The sequence below is a fragment of the Trichogramma pretiosum genome, unplaced genomic scaffold, assembly GCF_000599845.2.
Source record: "Trichogramma pretiosum strain Unisexual culture from Peru unplaced genomic scaffold, Tpre_2.0 scaffold16, whole genome shotgun sequence".
In the NCBI taxonomy this organism is placed as follows: Eukaryota; Metazoa; Arthropoda; class Insecta; order Hymenoptera; family Trichogrammatidae; genus Trichogramma; species Trichogramma pretiosum.
This window is the reverse complement of record NW_019641647.1, coordinates 255544-276929: the sequence shown is the minus strand read 5'-3', so window position 1 is coordinate 276929 and position 21386 is coordinate 255544. Positions and strand designations below refer to the sequence as shown.

Below are 21386 nucleotides of genomic sequence, written 5' to 3'. Positions count from 1 at the left end.
TTTCACATTTTCTTACTTGGTAATATACTATGCAATTAAAATTTTATACCTGTTGATGTCATGTAATACGATATAATATAGTATAATTCAATATAATATAATGTCTTATTGTATATAATATAAATTCATTATGACACTTGATAAGCATTATACATATCAAGCACGCGTTCGCATTACAGAACTTTGTGGCAAATTACATATCACGAAGAATTTGATGTTTCACTTACGTTCTAAATTATAACTTAATTTTTTTTATAACTATAGTCAATAGCAATTAATTTTAATTATAACAATTATATCAATAGACGCAGAAGCGTTTTACCAATAATTCAGTTTTACAGTAGTTGTATTCTTCATTATCGCACCACTTGACATATTTGTTTTATTCACATTATTAGTCATTTTTTAATTTTAGTTATAAGCTTTGATATATTGACAATTTCATCACACATCAATCATCCAATATACCTTATGTCGATGAAAACTACCTTTTGTTAAATTGAGTTTTAAACTAAATAATGTATATACAAATCATTGCTCTGTATAAAGAATCTATTTTCCAAAATTTGCTTTTTACACAAGGTTTGTAATAGCAAAGCGTTTTATTATTTTGTTTCATAGGCTGTCATTTTTGAAAAAAAATATAGTTAAATTACATTACTTTTACATTCAATTAAAAAATAAAAACAAAAATGCACCAGTGCAAAAACGTTTTAAAAATGCTACATAAATGCTGAAAAATGTATGAAAAAGATCATATGCAACATAATAAGACTTTTTAAATAATATTCAAAATACAAAAGATATCAAAAACATAATTCTACTATTTTCATGCAGTTCGTTAAAACTAAGTTTTATCAATACCATATTTTATAATACAAACAAGTAAGCAAATTTTTTTTCGCTTTTAAATTAAAATCTTTGGTCATTTTTCTTATTTACTTCAAAACACTTCGTCAAATTAGTTTTTTTAGACGATAATGATTGATAATTTTAGATACTTATAATTTATATTATTAATCCTATTGAGAGCATAAAAAGTTCCACTAATCAGTACTCTGACTTCACAAATAATTGTCAATTATGAGTCACGAAAGAGAAGTGAGGCGTGTTCAAAGTTGTTGGCCAAAATATGGAACCAAGTTTAAGAGGAAGTTACAATAGTTTTACAAGCAGGTACGTAAAAGTGCGAATGGTCGCAATGATTATGTTTGTCATTTTTATAATCGATAACAGTTTTTCTCTTTTTATTTATTTAACAAATATTAATTGCGTATACTTTACTATAAGAAAAATGAGCCTACTTTAACTTCTTGTTTATCGTTACACAAATATTAATTTACCATTTACAGGCAGAAAAACTTTTCACATTCACAAGACTCTCGATCATATTCTTCTCATCAAAGAGTACGAAATTTCAATTACAATTTAAGATAAAGAGAGAGAGAGAGAGAGAGAGAAAGAGAGAAAGAGATCAATTCAGAATAAAATATTCGTTAATATCTAGCGTTCCCGTATTCGTGTATACATAATTATGTAATATGTAATACTAATACTTTAGCTGAACACGTAAAGCTTTTATCAATATATGTGCACGTCATTGTAGGTGAACAAGTAGGTGTGCTAAATTACCTGAGTACTTTGTTGCAATTCCAAAAGATTTAAAAAATTATACGATTTATGAAAATAATCTCTTATCTCGCGTTATTTGGCATTTATCAAATCGATCACAAAATCTTCTGACATTCATTTGTTCTAAAACGATTTCTGCAATAATAGTAAAATTAATTTTTTTATCAACCATTTGCGATGAATTACGTACTTATAAATAATTTAAGATAAAATCATACGTTTCACTTTTACTTACAAAACACAGTAAAAATATATGATCGAAAAAAATAATTTATTTAGTTAAAATATCGTATATTTTAGTAATCATAACTATTAATACAATTGTTTTATAATTTTGAAATTTTTGTACTCAATAATGATACGCAGAAGTTCGAGGTTACTAACGTCAAGTTATAATGTGCTCCTAATAGAACAAAACATACACAACACCGCAATAAATGTAAAAATTTTACTGCGTTCGATTAGCCAATTAAAAAAGATTCAAATCAAATTCAAATGTAATTTAAATTATTCGAAACACCAATGATCAATTTTTACAAATGAAAGTTTTACCTTAAAGAGATCGCAAAGCCAGCCAAAATTAATTATAATCCATCATCCTAAAAACTCAACAAGATTTTTCTCTGAAAAGTTTTATAATTACTTTAATTTTGCTGTTTTATATATTACAAAGCTTTTTAGAGAAATATTCAGTAAAAGATTCAAAAAACTGGATTAAAAATGTAATGCATAAGCTAGCTTCACCATGCCCTTAAATATGAATTAAGTGTTATGATAATAAAATATTTTGCAAGACTCGTATTAAATTATTTTTAAACGACAATTGCACGTAAAGATTTGGCGTTGCCGCGCAAGTGTTTCGTTTCTGAGCTCGCATGTTAGCTGTTGGGTGGCTCTGGGCTCGAACTCACTTTCGTCCGACTTCTAGTCATCGTTGCTCTTTCTTCCCCATCCTCTTCCATCTTCTCTTCCTCATTTTGCACCATTGAAATAGACTTAACTGGCGTCACTTTCGGTGAATTCGACGTCGCTTCCGTCGTCGTCATCGCCGTTGTTGAAGACGTTGTTGCAGCTGTTAAATTCGATATTGCCTCAGGCACTCTAGGACTTGGCGGAGGCGAACTTGACACTTTATTGTCGCTCGAGGATGTTTCGAGATCGTCGAGGCTATTCGTCTGAAAATATATGTTTAAAAAATCATTTCGCTTCCAAGCTCTCAGGGAATGGCAAATTTCGAATGAAAAAATTAGTTCGCTTGTGTAAGAAGAAAAAATTAGCTAACCTCTATTCTATTCTCATCATCAGTCTGTTCTTTAACTGTATTAGTTCTTGACTGATTTTTTACTGATACAAGATCCTTTGAGACAATTTTCTTCTCGTGGCGCTCTTTAATGCCAACGGATGCGACATCGAGACAACTACTACCACTGCCTGCGGGTTCGGGTGTGGCCAGTCTACAGCTGCTGGTGTTACTTTCAGGTACGGAATTGCTCACGTCACTGACCAGCAAAGAATTGTTCGAGTCCGAACTTGCCTCGATGTCCTTCGATGAGTGAGTCGATGATTTGGAGGACGAGGACTTGTTACTAGATTTGCTTGGATTTGTTTGGTTCTTGTGTTCGGCAGCCTCAGCATTACTGATATTGTCTTGCTTTTTCCACTTTGTGCGACGATTTTGAAACCAGATTTTGACCTGCAAAGGAAAAACAAATCGATGAATTAAACGTAATTACTATGAATTCTCGTTTAAATTCAAAATTTCGAATTAATTAAGAGGAAAAGTCGTCGAGTGAAAAGTCATTTATACGATGAATTATTAAATTTTCACGAGGCTAGGTTTTTAACGAAGTTGGGTTGGCACGGTTTCGTATGGAAAACTAGTCAAGTAAACAAGTATAAAAGCCAGTAAGTGCACGTGAAATGTTATAGCCTGCAGTGCTTGTATTGGCAAGTGGATATAAAATATTTCAACTGCAATGAATGTTACAAAAAAAATTGCATGCCTATTTTCTATTGCAAATATGCTCTGTATGTATTCTGTATTTCATTGATCGCACTCGCAATAACTTCTGAAGCTACAACGATAAACCTATTATTAATGAATACGAAGGCCACACGCCTGAATACGTGTTATCGTACGAAAAAATACGACAATTTATGGAATTTTAACGCTTCATTTTGACCTGCAATGATCAAGTGCAAATACACAGTTACATTCTTGTAGTTGGTGCATTTAATATATTAATACTTTTATGCCCAAGTCTTCGGACGTTGAAGGGAATCATTTTTTAACGTATTCAATAAATTTACACTTTAGGACGTTAGCGATCGTCTCGAAAATTTTTATCAAGCTCTCGAGTGTGTTGAAACATAAAGTTTGCTAGTTATCACGAGTGAATAATAAACGTGGGTAGCAAAAAGATTTGATACATGGGCCAGCAGCGAATATAATAGGACACCCTAGCATTAGGTAATCGCGTAATCTTTGTAATAATTAAAAGAGCATCAAATCACCTATTCAGCGACTTTGTGGTATACCCAATTAATAATTTATAACGATTGATTCAATTAAGTGAATATCGAAGCAGCTGCAGCTGCAGTTGCGGCCATCAGTGCACAGTAGCTCCGCATTAAGGACCTACGATAATATAGAGGTGCGCGCACGTTTTAAGCAAGCTAATTAATAATCGCAATTAAGTAACAAATTAATATTAACGCGATTGTTCGTTTGAGTATATAGCTGCTTGCGCACGTATGTATTATTACAGAGTCAGGAATCAGCGCAGGACTGTATATATGCGGAAAGAGCTGGGAGAGCGCGTGCATAAGAGCAAAGCTTTTAGTTGCGATCAATTGAAAGGCTCACGTATGCGCGGCGTTTCTAGACACGCGCGCGCTCTGCACAGGACGCGCTCGTGTGTGCGCAAATTAACAAGGCGTCACGTAGCAGCATCGGCGGCAGCAGTATCTAATAACTGCATCAGAGACCAAAGAGCCATCGCATGTACATACATACTCGGGGGCTGCTGCTGCTGCTGCTAAGGGTGGGAGGAACAGCTCGTTCTGCGAACCGAGTTGTTGGGATATATCGGATGGGACAGATTACGCACACATGCCGAGCTAGCCTGATAAGCTTCGCATACAGGCACGGGCACACGCGAGCACAGAATGCGCTGCGGCCAATTGTCTCTGATTACGGCGCATATATATAATACATATACTCGAGCGGCTACAATATCGCGCCGAGCGAATATCTTCCTCTTTTGCTCGTACCGCGCGGACACGCACATGTATACAATCGATTCAGCCGCATAATATATACATAATTGTACGCGAGACAAAGTCGAAAGCGATATAAATTGCAGCCAACGCCGCTGACAAATCTTCCGAATCGTCGCATAGAGTCCCATTGAGATGCTAGGGCGAACGCCCAGTGCAGCCAAGCGCGCGTGGACACACCTATGCGATGAATTTGAAACATTATGTTAATTAGTGTCTGTCGCTCGAGCTGCGCCAAGTGCCATAACGGCAGCGTCCACTCGAAGGCTCGCGCGCGTTATAACACGAAAATGGCGTGGCTCATTTGGATTATATATAACCGACAGCGCAGCCTAACTAGTACAGTCTCTCGTGCGAGCGCCTACAGGCACTAGGATATCACCGACGCGACGCGGCGATGAACGACGATCATGCGTGCGTTGTTGCGCCAAAATGCACACGTTTCACAGTTGAAACTGTATTAAATGCAGTGTGTTTCTGGCGGAAATTTGTGACAATTGATGCATGCCTAGCGTCTATGTGTCCACTACGACAAAAGCTCTGTTGACAGACACGAACGTGCCTGCGGATTATGCTCCGTGTGCTACGAGTCTATAACTTTTTAATCAACGACCTTTTTGTGAGTACCTATTATTAGAATGGAGAAAATTGTCTTTTCGTTGATTTGCGAACAAAAAATTCCGAAGGGAACTTACGTAAACCTTAGCTTGATTCGAGGAAATAAAAAAATCTTTGAAAAGTTGGCAATTGTACGTACCTGAGTCTCCGTGACGTTCAACAACTTGGCCATCTCAGCGCGCTCGGAGCTGCTCAAATACTTCTTCACTTCAAACTGCTTTTCCAGCTCGAATATCTGTCTGCCGGTGAAAGTAGTCCGAGCTTTTTTCTTCTTTCTTTCGGCAGCGGCAGCCGCGGCGGCGTCATTGTCGTCGTTCAATTCGACACCGGCAGCCACGTTTGACGATTCTTGGTTCGTTGGAAATTTCAAGCTACTGCTTGTGCCAACCATGACTGGTCCCGTCGAACTACTGCCCACTGGACTATTTTTACTGGGTATCGTTGACACCGCTGCTTCCACCGGTACAGGCGCCATCAGATCCGTTTCCTTGACTGAAACGCTGCCGGTCGCGGTCGCTGAAGGGCTTGAGTCGGGTCTCTTACGTTTGCCGCTGCCGCTGATATTGCCAGCACCGTTGGAATTGCTCGACTTGGCCGAGTTTGTGCCGCTCTCGGCAGCTGTAAGCAATTATCAAGAGGTTACAGTGTTGTAGCGCATAAATGCCCAATGGGGCTTTATTATGAATTCCATGTATAGCTTGCTGCATGTATATATTCCAGCTATATCTAAATTCACGTTCAGTGCGTTCGCTAAAGTTCTACCACGCGTAGCTTTGCATAATCCGATTATAGATTCTGCTTAGATTATTCACAGCTTTGAATCATCAAAAATTTACTCCAAGTTTGAATAAATAAAAATCTTCTTACAAAAAGGATCCGTTTCTGTGTAATTGTTAATCAGAAAATAAGAGTGATATGCTCATGATCAATTAAAACGGTATCAGAAAAAATTAATTAGGGTTCAATAAATCAAATAATTGCTATCTTTTTTTCGATTACAAATGGCCAAAAAGAGCTTGTTCAGATTCTATAAAGATATAGCTTCATTATACTGGACAAAAAGAAAACGAGAAATTAAGAGCAAACGTAAGGCTATCAGCCGTTTATACGGTGCAACCGACTCTGAGCTTTTTCCCACTTTAATATATAAATTGAAAAAAATATATATAAGGGATATAAAGAAGTACAAGAAGGCTGAAAAAAGAGAGAGAAAGAGAAGAGAAAACGAGCTCAAGGAAATAAACGTTGGAACATGTAACCCATCGATAATAACTACGACGTACTTTGATTCAATTCTGTACACACAATATACATACGTTGATCCGAACTGGTTAGCCAAACTCAAACTGCGTATCAATTCACCCCCTTTGTGGAAAAGAATAATTGGGTTTCAATGAAAGTCTGTGAAATACGCGTCTCGATATTATTGTGTAATCTAATTGTTTTGCTTTTAAGTGGTGCATGGTAAGCTTAATAGATCGTTCTAGAACTAGCTGTTTTTATTATACACGTATTATATAAGTGAGGCTTGAAAAAATAACCGTCAGGTGATTAAAATTTATAGCTCACGAGCCATTGCTATGATAGAAAAAAGAAGGAGTTTTGGAGCAAAAGTGCTGAAAGAAGTGCTTGTAGACTCGCTTGGTACACTTACACTTATAGGAATGCATATGTATTTAGGTATGCGAAGAGCACGAGAAAGAGGAAGGTAATGAGCTTAAAGCGCGCAAGCTTGTACGAGCCACGCAGCTGCACTGAATAAAGCACAAGAAGGAACTTTAGCAATTCAAATGACCATACAGCATTGGTTCACCTTTCCAATTCTCTCTTCCTCTCTTTTTCCTTCTCTCTTTCTTTTACTTCTGCAAGCTCTTCTACAGTTTCTCGCTGACGACCTAATTACTAATGGCAGAAAACTTTTCTATATATATTGCCGCTTTAACGATGATTTAAATGGCATGTATATAACTATGATCTCACATTTTTTTCGCCAAAAGAATTAAAATCCTTTGCACAGGTTGTAGGAAGTAAAGTTTGAAGACTCTACAATGATAACTATATGGAATAAAGAGTAATGACGTAGAGCTATATATTATGTAAAGCCATTTCGTGATTCAAGAAGCGCTGCTCTTTTAACTCTCTTCGTCTAAATTATGATGGATACAAGAATACAAATATCGAATGAGAGAGAAAGAAGAGAGAGAGAGAGAGAGAGAGATGGAGGGAGAGAGAAAGTTTGTGGCTTACATAGGCTCTGCTCGGTGCGTTCATATATGTATACACGGGCGTGGGCATATATATGTAGGAAAGCTCTAGGTAGTGTATGGAGCTTTATTAGCCTGTAACATCGGCTTTGTTCCGGAGAGCTGGTCAAACAGCGACGAGCTAACTGCCTCATGTATGTGTGCAAGCCGAGTGTATATGTGAGTGAATAGCAGTGCATAGATGTGTATATACATATATACATTGGAGCGCGCGGTAGACGTAACGATCTCGACAACGTTGTGCGCTGTTGCTGCTGCCGCTTGAGCGGGAGGGGTAGCAGGGAGGAAGAGCAGGTTATATAGCGGCTGGGTTATCGATTATCCGCGCTCTCTCTCTCTGCTCGCCCGTTGGCTCGGTACTACTACTCGACGCATCACACCACCCCGCATAGCCGATGTATATATATACCGTTTGCGCGAGTGAGCGAACGGCAGTTTACGCTAATTAGCACGAGGGACTATCTGATGCTGCTGCCGCTACTGCCGCTGTCTCTCTCTCTCTCTAGCTCTCCCTCTCTGGCTCTTGCATTAATGGGATCAAATCACAGGGACGTTAACCTTTGTTTCGAAACGCCACTGCCTGAGTATTACTGCGAGCTGCTATATACACTACTAGCCCTACATGCATTTGGTATTATGTATATATATACAGGCATATACATATTGCAGCACGACGCGCAGCATAGACTGACAGGCAGTGGCGGGTGGCGAGCCGAAGGGGAGGGCTACGTTTGAGCGGCCGGGGCCAGTAGAGAGAGAGAGAGAGAGAGCGAGAGAGAGAGTATGTTGATATATGCTCTCAAATGGAATGAGTATAAACATGTATGTGTCTCGTGCCTGCGTCTGTGCACTAAGAGCGCCATGCTGCATATTTGTGTAGGTGGGTGACTGAGTGCCAGCCAATACTCTCTACTGTCTCTCTCTCTCGCTCTGTAGCATCTACACCACTACTGGCCGTGTGCGGAGAGCGATGCAGAACATTCGTGGCATACGCCGGAGAGATTCGTGTTTAGTATGCGAGATATTGCCTCTCGGTACCTCTATTCTATGTATTTATATGTGTGTATATGTGCGTGTGTTTGTAAGTATATATATATGTGTGTGTGTGTGTGTGTATAAGTTAAGCTCGCGCAGTTATGAACGTGAGCGCGCGCTGGACCATTCCAGCAAGAATGTATATGACTCAAATAAAGCATTAATTACCATCGATGAATCGCGATTGATATGTTTATGTGTATAATCATCGATGCACCAATTATTCGGATCGATTGACCGAAACGCGCCAGACTACTCAATTTAATACGATTCGTTTCGAGAGAAAATTAATTCGAAGATTGAAGTTCTCGGTAAATCTTAATTTCGTTGCTTCCGATGCGCCCAACACCAGTATATCAACGCACACGCACGGACTCAGCGAGACACGTTTATAGAGAAAGGCAGCGCGATGCACCACTTAGGCGAAACAGACTGCACATCTGCAGCACCTACATGGCGTGTAAACTTACCATATAGGATCTAAACTCGCCACCACTCACACATAGATACACACGCGCGCGCTCACACACACAAGGTACGAAGAGAGATAGAGAGAGAGGGAGAGAGTTGGAATAGATTAACAAGATTAAGGTTCCACGTCGCATAGCAAGAGCAGCAGCAGAGCAGAGCTTAGCTTTAGTCGCAGTCGCGCCAAAGCGCACAGAGCGCGCCTATACAGCGGCGCGCGCGCTTCAGCCGCTCGACGAATCAATTCAGCCGTAAAGCGAACAGAAGGCGAAATTTCGCTTGTCGTCTATATTTGCTCAAACGATCGGATATATACCATATTATCTTTGCGAATCCAATACAGCTCATAGACCCGACAAAATGAGAAAGTTTGTATAATATTCCCCTGCTTGCATATATATGCGCCTAACCGTGTGTGTATGTGTGTATGGGCTTATAACGTACACGCGCACACGAAGTACGTCTAATATAAACGAGCGAATAATTGATGAGGTACGAAGGGGAAAGAAATTTTAGTATTCTGGCCTTTTAACGTTGTTTCCACAGCTTTATCGCTTCTGCCTTGCTCTCGTGGTACTCCTATGTCGAGAATCAGTTAGTGAAAGAAATTGCGGGAGAAGGGGTCCTCTGAGCCTATATATAGTGCTTGCAACTTCAGTACCTCTGGTATTATGAGCTTTCATTTGAGCTTTAAACGTGTAAATCTCAATATACGTGCCGTATGAATGTGCTTGCATATACAACTATGTGGAAAAAAATTACCGAAAGAAAGAGCGCAAATAATAGTTAAGACATTTACTTTCAAAGTGCATTGATTTTTCTTCCACTTGAACTTGAAGAATTAATTAATTTTATTGCATGAGATGTTTTAACGCTAACAATGATGTTAACAAAGACAAGTGGAAGAGTAATATCCCGTTCAACATCAATCAATAATAATTTGAAATCATCAATATCATAAACAGTAAAACAAATGAAAGACCGCAATACAAGTATTTACACATATGGCTAATATCATTAACAGTCGATTTAATTCTGATCTTCGAGATCCCAAGCGAAAGTTAACGATGCAAAAATGTACGTACAGACAAAACACAGGCGTCGCTTGAGCTCCTTAACATGGTTTATTATTATGATTTTTTTTCTCTGTTTTTTCTAAAAAAAAACATGAATAAATAATACTTTAGCTGCGTGCAGCGACGAATAACATTTTTTTGTGTAAGAAACGATTTTTAAACGATGTACCCGTAGCATACGTCTGTACATTGAGATGAATTTTCAAATGAATAATACGAATGTACGCTTGAAATGCAACGAGGGTGTCGAGTACTATACAAAAACATCTATACGAAATTCACTGGTAATTAAGACTTGATGCGTTTACGGCTTATTGGCTTTTAATCGACGCTTTAAATGTCCGCGTGCTCACAAATTTCGACGAAGCGAATGTGTTTTTATACTCGAGTAACAGCAAAAATCGCTCGAGCCTTGAATTAGGCTGCTATTGATTCATAAGTGGGCACCCGTGAAATTAGAGCTTGCGGGTGCGTAAAGACCATTCGATGGATTCTACTGACAGAGTCGCTGCATAATTATCGTTGGAACTCAATTCGCAGCCTGTCTTTCTGACTCCGGAGAAACGTGAAACTCGTAAACACGCGACAAGGCGCAAGCACGAAGTGAGAAAAGTATTGTACAAGTCAGGCTGGCAGAGCTTCGTCTGAAGGCTAATCACGACCCTCGTTGGCTCGTTGATTTCGTTGGCTGTGTACCGCGCGAGAGTTTGTCTAACAAATACGCACACCTTTACTGCATCCAAAGTCTGCGTCTTTGATGCTTAAAGCGGAGGAATTACTCGCTCTTGCCATCGAGCTCGCTCGGAGTCGCTTTCATGTTCACCTTGAGACTTTGCGCCTCGCGCAGCATATTGCATAATTCGTTTCTGTCGCTTATAAGTACATGGCATAATGCGAGCAAATGTTACCACTGATCTTTGAACGTGCTTTCGCGTTGCCACCGCCGTGTTTTGTAGATGTATCGGGGTATGTGCGCGCGCCGAGCCGCTATGCCGCAAGTGTGATACAATTACAGCGATTGGCTTAATTAGTGGTTCTCTGGCTCCGATCGCAAACTTGGTCGCGCGCAAGACTCGTATACACGTGCAGTGTACGTCGTACACGTATTGGATGTATATAGATGCATGGACGTTGCAGCTCAGCTATTTCCGATATACACGCGGCAAATGCGAAATAGCTACGGTGGCGCGCGTTTATCGATACTCGTCCGCACCGGGCTCATAGTTTATAAGCTATATATGCGCCAACGCATACATACTCAGGCTCGTGGCGCTTCGCTGGAGCTCGTATATCTATACACGCGACGCATCGAGGAATCTCCATTGTCGTCGTGCATATAGGAGCGACGCGCTGCTCTTGCCACGCTTCGATCGCTCCCTCGATCGCTGCTCGCCCATATTAAATGCACATACACATAAACAGAACTGACACGCACCGGGGGCAGCTTTTTAATGAGATTAATTATCATATATTGTATACTGCGTATGTATTTGTATATGTACGCTACGCTAAACTAAAATTTGTTTCTGCCTTGTTTATAGAATTCATCGACTCGCGAAACGCCTACGTGTGTGTGTGTATAATCGCAGTCTTCGGTTATAACTCCATTTAGAACGATTTACATAATATTACACGAGCGAATTAAAGCAGTGCTGCTCACGGAAGTGTGCGCTGCAGCATGTGCATGACGATCATATATAGGCGCACGCGAACTCGACGCACCGAGAGGGGGCGGGCGCCAGGCAAACATTTACGCCAATACGCCAAAGATCGATCCGCAGTTTTGATTATATTGCTGTAATTAATACAACTTTGTTAATAATTTGGTAGTAAATTAGATAACAAATGACTGCGTAAGCGAAGCTTGCTTGCATTTGTGTTTGTGTGTGTTTGGTTGCAGTTCGATATTATACAGTCAATTTCTCTCAAGCTTTAACGCGCTTTTACACGCACATTTTATCGATTGACATTGGTTTTTACCCTTCCGATTTCGCTTGGCGGTATTTGTTCCCTATTTATGAGTCAATTAATCAGAATAGATTTGCAATATGCGAGTAATTTTTCACGGCTTTCTTTTGACGCACACAAGATAGCGTTTAAAACACATCGGAAAATTAATCGCCACAAACAGTGCATCACTCGAACGTCCGTCACCGTACAAAAAATCATGGGTAGAGCGGGTTCACGATAGCCCAAAGCTCAATAGGAGAAGAAAGGAAGAAGAAGCCAAAGGAAGGGACGGTGGCTGCAATCAACGATTCAAGCTACCAACAAAAAGTGGACATGTCAAGCTCATAGCAGATAGATACGAATGTACGTTCGTCTGAGTACGATATACATGTGTGTGAGAGAGTATATATTTATATAGATGAAAAATCTGCTCTTATAAAAGCACTGCAAACGGTACACGTGCAGAAAAAAGAATATTACGTTGTGTGTATTTATACGTCAGGTCGGTGAGTTTCGGATCGACCAGTTTACCACTGCGGCAAAGCCACGCACTGATATTACATACATGTGACAAACTCCGGGAGCAAGAAATTTAATAAACCAGGGAGAGAGAAAAGAGAGATGATATGGGAAAAGGATGTGTATATGTACATTGTGTCCGTTCCGTGCCTGTGCATCTGTATACGCGCGTGCGTGCGTGTGTGTGTGTGTGTACGTCGAGCGAAAGAGAGGGTACAAGACCAATAACTAATTCGCTAAAAGATCAAAAGAGCAGTACAATACCGGATAGCTTGAATATAGCGCGACATTTCAATTATAAACCGTAGGAACACACAAGAGTGGTAGATAACAGTTGTGCCACTCTTTTGCACCTTGGTTTGCCTCCCGCACCTCTTGCAGGGCAGCCAGCCTCTTTTACCATATCAAATCTGCGGTTGGGTCTCTTCTGCCTTTGTGTCCGTTCGCAGCTTTATACGTTTGTAGCGGGTATGGCTTACGCGAGCAGAGTAATGGACCAATGCAAAAATGTATACACCGATATAAATATGGGTGGCGATGCTGTCCAGGGGGCTTTCTTTTTATTGGTCTCGAATAACTGACAATTGTACGTCGCGCTTCTACGGCTAGCTTTTAGCGAATTGTTTGAAACGTACTGTTAACTTGGCATTTACGCATTGATGTATGATATACGAACGAGTGGAGATACTGGGCTTTTCCAATATACGTACACCCAGCTTTATCCAAAGAGAGAGAGGCAAAAGTGAGTCAGATTACGAGTGTGTATCGTACTCTCAACTGAATATTAATTACTTTTTCTCAACGTTTCTTTCTTTTCGTTTTGTGCAAAATGAAATCACGTTTGTACGCCGAGCAAAGGTATTAAAAACAGTTTGTGTATTTCAGATCTCGGTAAAGAAATCGAGATTCACATTTTCAGTACAAGTGGGGCGGGCACATGCACTAATGTGTGAAATACAAGCTATATTGGCATTTTCGTTAGAGCCTACAGCGTCACGCGTGCTCGTAAGCTCATCGACCTTTATTTTCACCTGCGTTCGTATATCTATCCCCTATACTGTGCTTGCCCGCGCGCATACTGGCGTTCATCGGAAAAACATTCAAGCTCTCGAATTCCATTTTATTCGCGAACGTGTTATTTCCCGTAGAGCTAAAAAATTCGTCCTTTTTCTCGAGCGGCCGGACTTTGATAATCCTAGCAGTGCTCGTGAAGTTGCTTTCTTTTCGCATTTAAAATCTCGCTGATACTCAGCCAAGCGCTGTGTATGAATTTCATAAATGTATAAACATCGCCACATGCGCAGTAGCAGCAGCAATAACAACAACTGGACAGCACCGATCATACAATCGAACTCGGAGCTCGATAAACAACGAACAAAGCAAGAAGAAAACGTTCGCTCAATTACGTATGTGCATATACGCAATATATAACGCGCACAAAGCCCAAAATCAATCCAATTATGCGGCATGCTCGAGAGCGCCCTGGCCGGGCTCGAGCTACGATACATATATACTCATAAATCGAACCGCAATATCTCGCCGATTTTTTCTTTCTGCTCGAGTAAAACTGCATTTCACACCCCTGCGATCGAATGGGGTTAGCTGCCAATATCTCGTGATATACTTATGCGCGAATTACATATGACCGATTCTCTGTGAAACCAAAAGAAGAAATCTTTTTCTTTTATTGGCTTGAAGAACGTATTATTTTGTCTTAATTTTGTACCAATCTTGAGGGACTTTAGAACAAAAGCTAGATACCTTTTTTACTTCAAATTGTCCAAATAATTAGAAAAATGAATACTCCAAAAATGATACATTTGATGAACTAGGCGAATTATTTTGAATAGTGCAGGGTACATTTATTGTCTGCTTACTTTACAAGTTTGTTACTATAGAGAGAAAAATTTGGTCAAGATTGATTTGGACCTCGATTCATAACAGACTGCTTGGAATTTTAATTGATACCTCCTAAATGTTTGTAATTGTTTGATATTTTTAAGGCCTCGAAAAATCCGAGAGTATTAAAGAACGTAAAAAAACTGTTCAAAAAGTCCGAGGTTCGTCGGTGTGCGATTATTTAAGAATGTCTGAACTTTGCCCATATATAATTATAGGCGTGCGTACATAGTCGTCCCCCGTATATATGCTTCCCTATACTTCTTGCCACAGCCGGCGCTTGTGTGTCTGGGGTGTTAATTGGGCGGTGTATCGGTCTATGCGTGCAAGTGGGTGTGTATATTCGCGTCAACGTGTTTGTGCGCGCGAGTATGAGTGTGCATGTGCCACCTATACATGTTGCACGTACGGGTACATTTATACACATGCCGATATAGGTATAGATCGCAGTTGATGCTGAGCCGTGCAGCCGCGTAAGGATATAGGAGCTTACTTAGTATTCGATGAGCCACGAGTCGAGCAGAAAGAGAGAGAGAGAGAGAGAGTAGTAACGGGCAACAACCGATCAATACTCCACTCAAACGTTCCAATAATGGCGAGGACGATGATGCCATGGTACAGGCATACATATGCACACACACTGAGAGCTGGTATTACCCGATCACAGCAGCTATCTATATACCCGACAGCTGTAAATGTGCTTATACGTGTGAGTGTTGGATGCGCATATTATATCTATTTATAAATGTATGCGACGAAGCAGTGGCAGCATCCAGCGAGAAGAGAGGGAGATGCCGCTTACGATGTAGGGCGCTGCTACAAACTGAAAATTAATCTTGCTTACGCGCTATTATGTAGCCGTGCAGTGTGACAGACACACGTGCGTGTGCGAAGGTGGGGTGGCTGCTGCGATCAGCAGCTCTCCTGGATGCGACAACCCTTCGCATAAAAATGCGCGCATACCATAAAAGTTCGTCTGTACCGTAGAAGCGTTTAAAAAGGCCCGCTTGTATGCCTGCGAGAAGTTGTACTTAACGATTTGTACGAGCGTCAAAGTCAAATCGAGAGTCGACGAGGCTCGGAGCTCATTTGCCAGATATATACATGGAACTTAGTTTCCGGCTGACGAGAACCGATCTATGCGGGCGTATACATCTGCGTAACTACTCAGGCCGCGCAGGGAGCTCGCGAGGCACAAGATCGATCGTTCAAAGCTCGATCGTAATTGCCAAGCGTGTATGTGGATGCGTAATAGGCGCGTTCAGGGCGATGATTTTTATGTGCGAGCCTTTGGAGTTTACATACATTGGCTCGGCGCGCGAGGCGCCAGTCTCGTCAACTGTACATTACATGTGTCATTAGACTTTGTTAAACGATCTGCTACATGTGCGTATGAGCGTGCGGTTATCTCGTGCGCCTGCACATATACTCACGCTGTACAGATACATGTAACATCGATTTATGAGCAGAGCTCAGAGACTCGTGCTTTTAATGATCGACGAGCGAGAGTAGCAATAGCAGCAGCAGCAGCAGCAGCAGCCGCAGCAGAGTAACGCGCCAGAGAACAAAGAAAAAGTTTAATGGCTCTCCAACGGCATGCCGATATATACGCAGTATTACCCACGCTCGCGTGCACAGACCCAGACACGCAGGCACAAACACTGTTGACACAAGCTTTGCTCTCCTACGTGTATATAACGCACAGCCAGAAGAATAAAAGCTGCGCGAACGCTGATTGTGTCTTGTTATGGCTTGTTATAAAATCAAGCGTCGGTCGGACTTTATCTTGCTTTACACGATTAAGTACGCTGTAATGTATCGTATACGAGAGCTTATAATATTATGTAGCACGGGGCGCAATCGAAGCTCGCATCCATCGATGGATCGATCGCCGACCTCGCTCCATATTTGGACAACAACTTTTTTCCGCGACCGAACGAGAGCAACGAAAAAAAAAATGACGCGTTCGTGTAATAATCTGTTCGTGTCAGGGCGCAGGAAATAGTTGTATTGAAATTCGATCGCTGCGCGCGATATGCAGCACTGCACAGCTCGGCACAGACATATTGCAATTGAAGCTCAATAAACAGCGGCTCGCGCAATAGTAATCGGAGCAGTGGCGGCGCGGGCGGCAGCCAACGTAACGCATTGGTAAAGGTTGCCGTTGCTGCAACTGCGTAAACGCCGCCACTCGTGCTCAGTTTGTTTGACGATAAACTTTGATTCGGCACTATGCTTAAATTGCCAAATACATCCCTTTATATACACACACGAGGGCTTGCGTATAGCTTTACTCACGGTGTATCTCATTTAATTAAGCCTCTGTAGATACACGATACAAGCCATATACATGTATAGATATATATGATATCCAGGCAGCATAGAACTATACATGCGCATTGCTCGTCCAGGAGCGGAAACGGAGATGAAAGTTGGCGTAGGTCAGGTTAAAAAGATCGATCGGTTGATGCTACTAAAGCTGCGCACTTCATAAACTAATAGAGCTTCGTTCGAAAGACAATAAAGTAATGGATCGTCGTAAAATGGGTGTATGGATGCCGAGCGTAGCGCGCCTCGAAACGCTTGGCAGCTCGTTCGAGCTGTGGTACTTTTTTTACCGGGCACGCGTATACACGTTGGCTGGTTGATAAAGAAAAAAAACGTATAAACGAGGGGACGTGAATCGTTTATTGGAGGGTGTGCTGCCGCTATGTACGAGGCAGGAAAAGCTTTAACGCGCGTACGCCTCTCTGTGTATTTGCTAGCGAATATGCGATGTATTTGTATGTGTGTGTGTGTGTGCGTGTGCGTGAGAGGCTATATACTGATGGGGTGTTGAGTGTTCCTGCACATACATTTATATATATAGAGCGGAATATATACAGGTATAGAGTGGAAAACGAGCTTCATTTGGTCGTGAACGCGCGAGCGGCTACGGGCGGTGACCACGCGAAATTGAATTTCATTGCTAGTCCGCGCCGTGATTTGCAAATGCAGCTTATTTTGGCCCGTGCGCAATATGCGCGATGCGCGTGCACCGCCTCTTCCGACGTTACGAGAGACAGATAGATGCAACGCAGTTGAGTTTGCGATCGCAACGGCTCGCTACCCTATCCTCTATGACATACTCCGCGATACGGCTATTGCAGCCCCGTGTTACGGTAGCTATGACGCGATTCCCGCATTTTCCCTCTCTATTCGGGAAGCGATCGGTAACTAGTTGGCGCGCGCGCACGACCTAGAAACAATTTTAAAGTGTCGATGTTGAATTCCACTCGATAATTGTGCGCGTCACGTGTAATAGCGATTGCATACACTGCCTCATGAACTGGCGTGTACGGGATGAGACAAGAGGGAAGCGGCTATATCCAACGATGAGATTAATAATCGAATGATCGCGGAGCTGCGTATGCGCGCGCTGGGCGGCTCGTTGACTGGGAGCTGCGCGCGCCCGTACATGATCGAGCGGTTTCTTAATATACTCGTCGACGCACCGATGCCGCGGGCGGCCGCTCGTCCTTCTCTATGTGCCAATTGGGAATTTCAGCGACGCGGGCTTTTAGTATACGCTTGGAGCTTGCATATGCACTCGCACACTCACACGTCTATACAGGAGGAGACACGATGTATCAGGCGCTTATACGTTTACTGTGAACGATGATTCTGCGCGCGCGCGCGATTCATGCAGCTATACCGAATTCCCACAAGTACGCGCCTGCTCATTCAAAGCGATCTGATCGATTTTTCTCCTGCAAATATTTCATGGAGCTTCAAATTCGTTTGCTTTTTTCTATTGTTGTAGAAATACTACCCTATATTAATTATATTTTATGGCTAAAAAATGCATTCAATATCGATATCTGGTATAGTTTCAAAATCCTAATCCGATGAGCATTGTTCACTGCGACATCCTCTTCAAGTTACGATGGCAATGAAGATGATAAACGAACTTTGGATAAAAACGAAGGGTAAAAGCGCTATACGCTACCTATACACGTGCGCGGCTACTTTTCATGCATATTATACATATTATTATGAGCTTCGCAAATGACCCGATACTCGCGAAGGACTTTACTCTCGTACGACTATGTGTGCAGTCCATGAACCGGCCAGTATAGGTATAAGGGTCAAGTGAATCGACGATCCATTGAGTGACAGTAACATCGCAGTGACGGGACGGTATAATTTGTCGAAAATGAAGAGTGAGCTGCGTTGAAGTACGAGCTTGCGAGTTTACCCGAGAATATCTCGTTGTCAATTTACTTAAAACGTTATGAAGCTAAGAGCTTGACGAGAGACTTTTTTCTTTTTTTTTCTATGGCTTTTTGTGCTAGAAGCAAGTTGCAGTCTGGCGTTGTGTGACTAATTTGTCATTACGCTCAACTTTGTGCCCTCGCGACTCTCTTTACAGCAGGTGATAAAATTATGCAAATCATTGCCTTAACAAAGTAGAATTATCAATCTAGCTCCGATATAAAAATATATCGCACGCCTTTTTTTCCATACAAAAAAAAAACGGCAACAAAAGCGGTCTCGGATCGTTAGCTCCGGTGATAAATGAATTTATTCGTATATATAGAGTGAGAGAGGATGGAAAAGAGTAAGCCAGAACGAGTCAAAGCATTTGTCGCACGTGATAAAATCTATAAATTGCACTTCTCTCTCTCTCTCTCCCGCTTGTTCGCTCTATCGCTCAGCTTCTCTCTTTCGTTTGCTCGTTCAGCACACATAGAAGCTTTTTCATGTGCGCACGCGCCACGAGCGTATAATATGTCATACTGAGCCGTGCAACTCATTCACATATATACCGAAGGCGTATGTATGCACATTCACGCGCACGCACACATAATATTATCTCGACGGCTGCCTCGCGCGCCCGTTTATAAATGAAAGTGCACATCATCTCTGACTCTCTCACTCTCTTTTGCGCGCGTATATATATATGCAGACACAGACAGATAGACAGACACTCACACACAGCCAAGATGTTTGCGCTTAATGGCTCGGAGAAAATAGAGCGAGTGTTATAATGTATATACACACACATTGAAAACGTTGCTCGTGCACAGGCAGCAGCAGCAACAACAGTAGCAGCTTGCAGCGCAGCTGGTGTTGGTAGTCTTGCTTGAGCCCGAGAGTCGTCGTTTGCACTACGCTGTCGCTTTGCGATGGTTTTAAAATAGGCTTTTTTCCAGGTGAGAGACGCAAAGGCTTGACACAGCCAGAGCTACAACGCCGCTACTGCTGCTTCGACGTAGTTGAAAGCTCGAGCTCGTAGCCGCAATTCGTATCCGATTATGTATGCAAAAATATAACGACGATGGCTGAAGCAAAAAAAGCAGGACGCTTGACTTGGCTACTCGAGTTAATGCGCGTACATCGAAATGAGTATATGGCGCGCGTGGGCAAACATAATGTAGCGATGCAACGGCCTATGCTAATGAATATGAATGTCCGCGATTGTCCGATTGTTTAATTAGACTTTTGCGGTACACGCGCACGGGTATTTCTCAATAATCGATATGACAAATATCACAATTTCTCTCTCTCTCCTCCCTTGCATGTGTCGGTCCACCACATCGAAGCATTAAGCTTCGGGACGTACATACACGCACGTGGCCAGTTATTTATTTTTTGATCTCGATGCGGCCGGTGCTTCATTTAGATGACGCATTTTAAAGCGTTCGCATATTCGAAATTAAAAGTAGCAAAATGTGATATTTACCTACACGCGTAAAAAAAAATGAAAATAAAATTGCACTCGAGCGAAAACGGCAACGGCAGAAGAGGCAGCAGCATCGCACGAACATATACGCTATATGTACACACAAAACTCGTCGGGGCGTTTAAAACGGCTGTGCATGGAGTGTCATCAAATGCAGCCTTGATACACTCGGCTATGTGTATATAATATACCTATCAAGAATTTTAAAAGGCCACACACAACCCTTGTGCGCAAAAGTCGCAATGGCTCGTCTCCTTCTATCTTTATAGCTCGACATATAGCTAACACGGCTCCGCGCGAATATGTATCACGCACACATGCACAGTGCATAGACACGAGCAGCAGCGACGGCGTTGAACATCAAAAGGGTTCGCTCGAGCGAGTGAAAATTGCCAAGCGCGAGCAGCAGCAGCAGAGCTTTATATACTCCCTATAAAGCAGTCGAGTCTCTATCTCTCTCCCTGCTGACGTACCGATACAAACTTCATACTCTCACCGAGAGGGGCTAGAAAATTCCAAATAGTGACGAGCGAATGATGCTTTGTATCTGTCTGCGTTTATGTACGTGCGCGTCTGTTAAATACGTGAACACACTGGCATGGCGAGCGTTTAACGTTGCCACTCGAGCCGAGCGATGAGCTGGCAGATAACGATATTCGATTGCTGCTTTTGCCTCGGCCCAAAAGAGATGTGACGCGTTATGTACGCGCAGCAGCAAGTGTTTTCAATGAAATCGTTTGTGCCGCCTATACTATAGGAAATTATTCGAGCACTCGACGGTCAAAATTTATAGGCGAGCCAATTTTAAGGCTCTCGGTGCTTCTCTTGCTCGCTCGTTCTCTAGCTATACAGAATTAACGCGCGCGTTTCGTGATCGCTCGGCTGACGCTAGTGGTGGTATAAACTTACCCGATGCGACGA

General features: G+C 41.8%; 1 protein-coding gene across 1 annotated transcript in view; it reads right to left on the bottom strand.

Annotated features, from left to right (window-relative positions):
- Positions 1–944: 944 nt before the first annotated feature.
- LOC106659383 (homeobox protein Hmx) overlaps positions 945–21386 on the bottom strand; it is a 38234-nt gene continuing 17792 nt past the window's right edge. The window contains exons 4-6 of the mRNA XM_014381927.2: positions 5669–6147; positions 2915–3325; positions 945–2807 (exon numbers count right to left, since the gene is read on the bottom strand). Of these exons, the coding sequence (XP_014237413.1) occupies positions 2511–2807; positions 2915–3325; positions 5669–6147 (1187 nt within the window). The 3' untranslated portion in view covers positions 945–2510. The remainder of the gene's footprint in view (positions 2808–2914; positions 3326–5668; positions 6148–21386) is intronic.